Here is a 2,627-nt window from a genome sequence, read left to right on the forward strand (position 1 = left end):
TTATTTAGAAGTACAGGTTCATTACCCGGCATGCCGTCAGAGGTATTTTCTTCAGAACTGTGCTGGTCAGATCCTGCATGAGGGAATCAGTCACTTCCTCCTCCTCGGTGCAGTCAGTGGGAGGTGGTGCTAAAAGGCAGCGAGGACGCAGTCGAGCCAGAAGCACACGATCGTGTTCGGATTTGTCCGTGTTCCAGTGAAAGTTAAACAAGTCGAGTCCGTCTCTCTTCCACTTTCACTGTCGTTGGACTCAGTCAGGAGGCAAAAGATTGAAATCTTAGAACAATCTGAGCCTAAAAACCCACCAGCNCCATACAAATAGCTGCCGTGTCAACAAGTGGTTCTGCTCTGACTTCAGAGGCCAAATCTTACACCATCAAGACTGCCATTATTATTATTATTATTATTATTATTAATAATAATAATAATAATATTAATAATAATAATAATAATAATAATAATACAGAATAAAGAATAAAGAATAAAGAATTATTATAAGAATTACGAATGAAAGCACTAAGAAACCTGACGAATTAGAATAGGCTTAATGGTATAATTTATTGTTGTTGTTGTTGTTCTTTTTGTTATTGGTAATAATAACAATAATAATAATAAATAATAATGATAATCCTAAAACATTTTTTTTATTCTTTTACACATTAAAAATTTAAAATAAAAACATGGAACAACGTCACCAACATTATAATACAAAAATATTATTAGCAATATCATCATCACTGTCATTATTACTTAAAATGGTTAAAATTGCACATAAAAGATGGAATAGTGCTGATAATCCAGGATTTCGTACAAAAAAGTTTTGTTTTTTTAAAATATTAAAAACTAAGCATTAAAAATAGATACTAGTTAACAAATTAATTTAGCACTAGAATAAAAAAAAAAGAAACTCCAGCATTATTATTTTTGATGAAGTTTTTCTTTGTTGTTTGACTGTTTTAAATTTATTTTTGACTCATTTATTTAAATATATAGATACAGAAATACAAAAGCCAGTTTTTTAAATGACAGATTTAATCTCAGAGATTCTTTTTATCAATTTATTTTATTATTTAGTCCTATTTTATTCTTTATTTATTTGTCAGCACCCTTTCAGTTTGAGGCGAGCAGACTTTTACGCTGCCAGCTCCAACCGGAAATTCCGGCGCTCGGTGGCCTCTGACTTGACGCCGCAGTGCGCTACAGGTTGGACACGTTGTGGTCGGATCAGATTGTGTTTTACCTGCCTGGCTGGGAGCAGGCGGAGCTCACCTGGGGGACGAGGCGCGCGCTTCGATCGGCCAACAAAACGTCCGGCCGGCGTCCAACTTTTCTTTTTCTTTTTTTCTTTCTTCACCTTGTGAGATATTAATGCAAAGACTTGAGGCTGACTTTGGATAAATAATTAACGTGACATGAGGAGCTGAGCCGAGCGGCGGAGCGCGCCTCCACCGCCCAACTCTGACAGGAACAAAACACGACCCGCAGCGGGCCCACAGGTGTGTTTGGTCCTGTGTGTTTTTCATGTCATTTGAAGAGGACCCACTCGGCTGTGATCATGCTGGGAGCGGAGAGCAGGCTGGAGGTCCGGCTGAAGAAGCTGGAGGCGCTGATGAGGAATCCGCAGTCGGCGCTGAACCTGGAAACTCTGCTGGTGAGTCTGAGCTTCCCCCTGAGGGTCTGATCAGGTGCGAGGGAGCATAGTTGGGAGTAATTATTCAGTCACGATCGCATGAGAAGACACGTCCCGGACCACAGCTGGAGTAAACAAACGGAGAGGGAACGGTTTTTATTGACCTCTGTTGACTCTATTGATCCCTCAACAGGGCATTTCAAAGTCTACAGAGAAAATACTGACTGTTATTATGCTTTTTACAACATGTGAGATATCTGAGCTCTTAGTCATTCACCGAAGCTTATCATCTGGCTTTTACTTTGAGTTTCAATCACAGATGTAGCAGAGGGAAGCCCCACCTACAGTCAAGCCTTCTGTGTGCACTTTAATTAAATAGACATATATGAATTATAATGATGGTAAAATGTCAACACCAGCCTTCATATTGACATTAGTCCAGTTAGGCTCCAAACATAAGCCTTCACATTTATTCTACTGGTACTTTCTATAAGTTTAGTGGTAGATTTAAACCTTAATATTTCTATTATTAAGCTAAATACATAAATAGTGTTCTAACCTCAACATTTAGCTTCTCTCTCTCCTGGAGAAGACTCGACTTGTTGCTTTAAATGTGCCATGACTCGACTAAACTCCTCCCTGAAACCCACCCAGCCAGGAGGAGCGTTTAACTCGTCTCCACTCCATCACTGTCTGTTTGCGATTACCTGTTGAACCTCCTGCTGCTGCTCCTCCAATCGACGTGTCCTCCCTCTGACCTGCACTGAGAATGCGTCCGGCCTGACCCCGCCGAGCCCCTCAGCTCCATCAGGCCACGTTTTCTAACCGCCTCAACGGGATCTCGCACCAGTTTGTAGTTTCTGCATCACTTTCCTTACCTATTATAGGACGGGGTTTCTTCCTACGGCTTCCTCCCACAGTCCAGAAACATGCTGAGGTTAATTGGTGATTGTAAATTGTCCGTAGGTGTGAATGTGAGTGTGCTTGGTTGTCTGGT

General features: G+C 40.7%; 1 protein-coding gene across 2 annotated transcripts in view; it reads left to right on the forward strand.

The window, feature by feature from the left end:
* The first annotated feature begins 1,233 nt into the window (after nucleotides 1–1,233).
* LOC103362669 (rho-associated protein kinase 2-like) overlaps nucleotides 1,234–2,627 on the forward strand; it is a 33,340-nt gene continuing 31,946 nt past the window's right edge. For both annotated transcript variants that reach the window (XM_008289089.1, XM_008289090.1), the window contains exon 1: nucleotides 1,234–1,651. In XM_008289089.1, the coding sequence (XP_008287311.1) occupies nucleotides 1,556–1,651 (96 nt within the window). In that variant the 5' untranslated portion in view covers nucleotides 1,234–1,555. The remainder of the gene's footprint in view (nucleotides 1,652–2,627) is intronic.

Source organism: Stegastes partitus, unplaced genomic scaffold (assembly GCF_000690725.1).
Source record: "Stegastes partitus isolate 25-593 unplaced genomic scaffold, Stegastes_partitus-1.0.2 Scaffold593, whole genome shotgun sequence".
Classification (NCBI taxonomy): Eukaryota; Metazoa; Chordata; class Actinopteri; family Pomacentridae; genus Stegastes; species Stegastes partitus.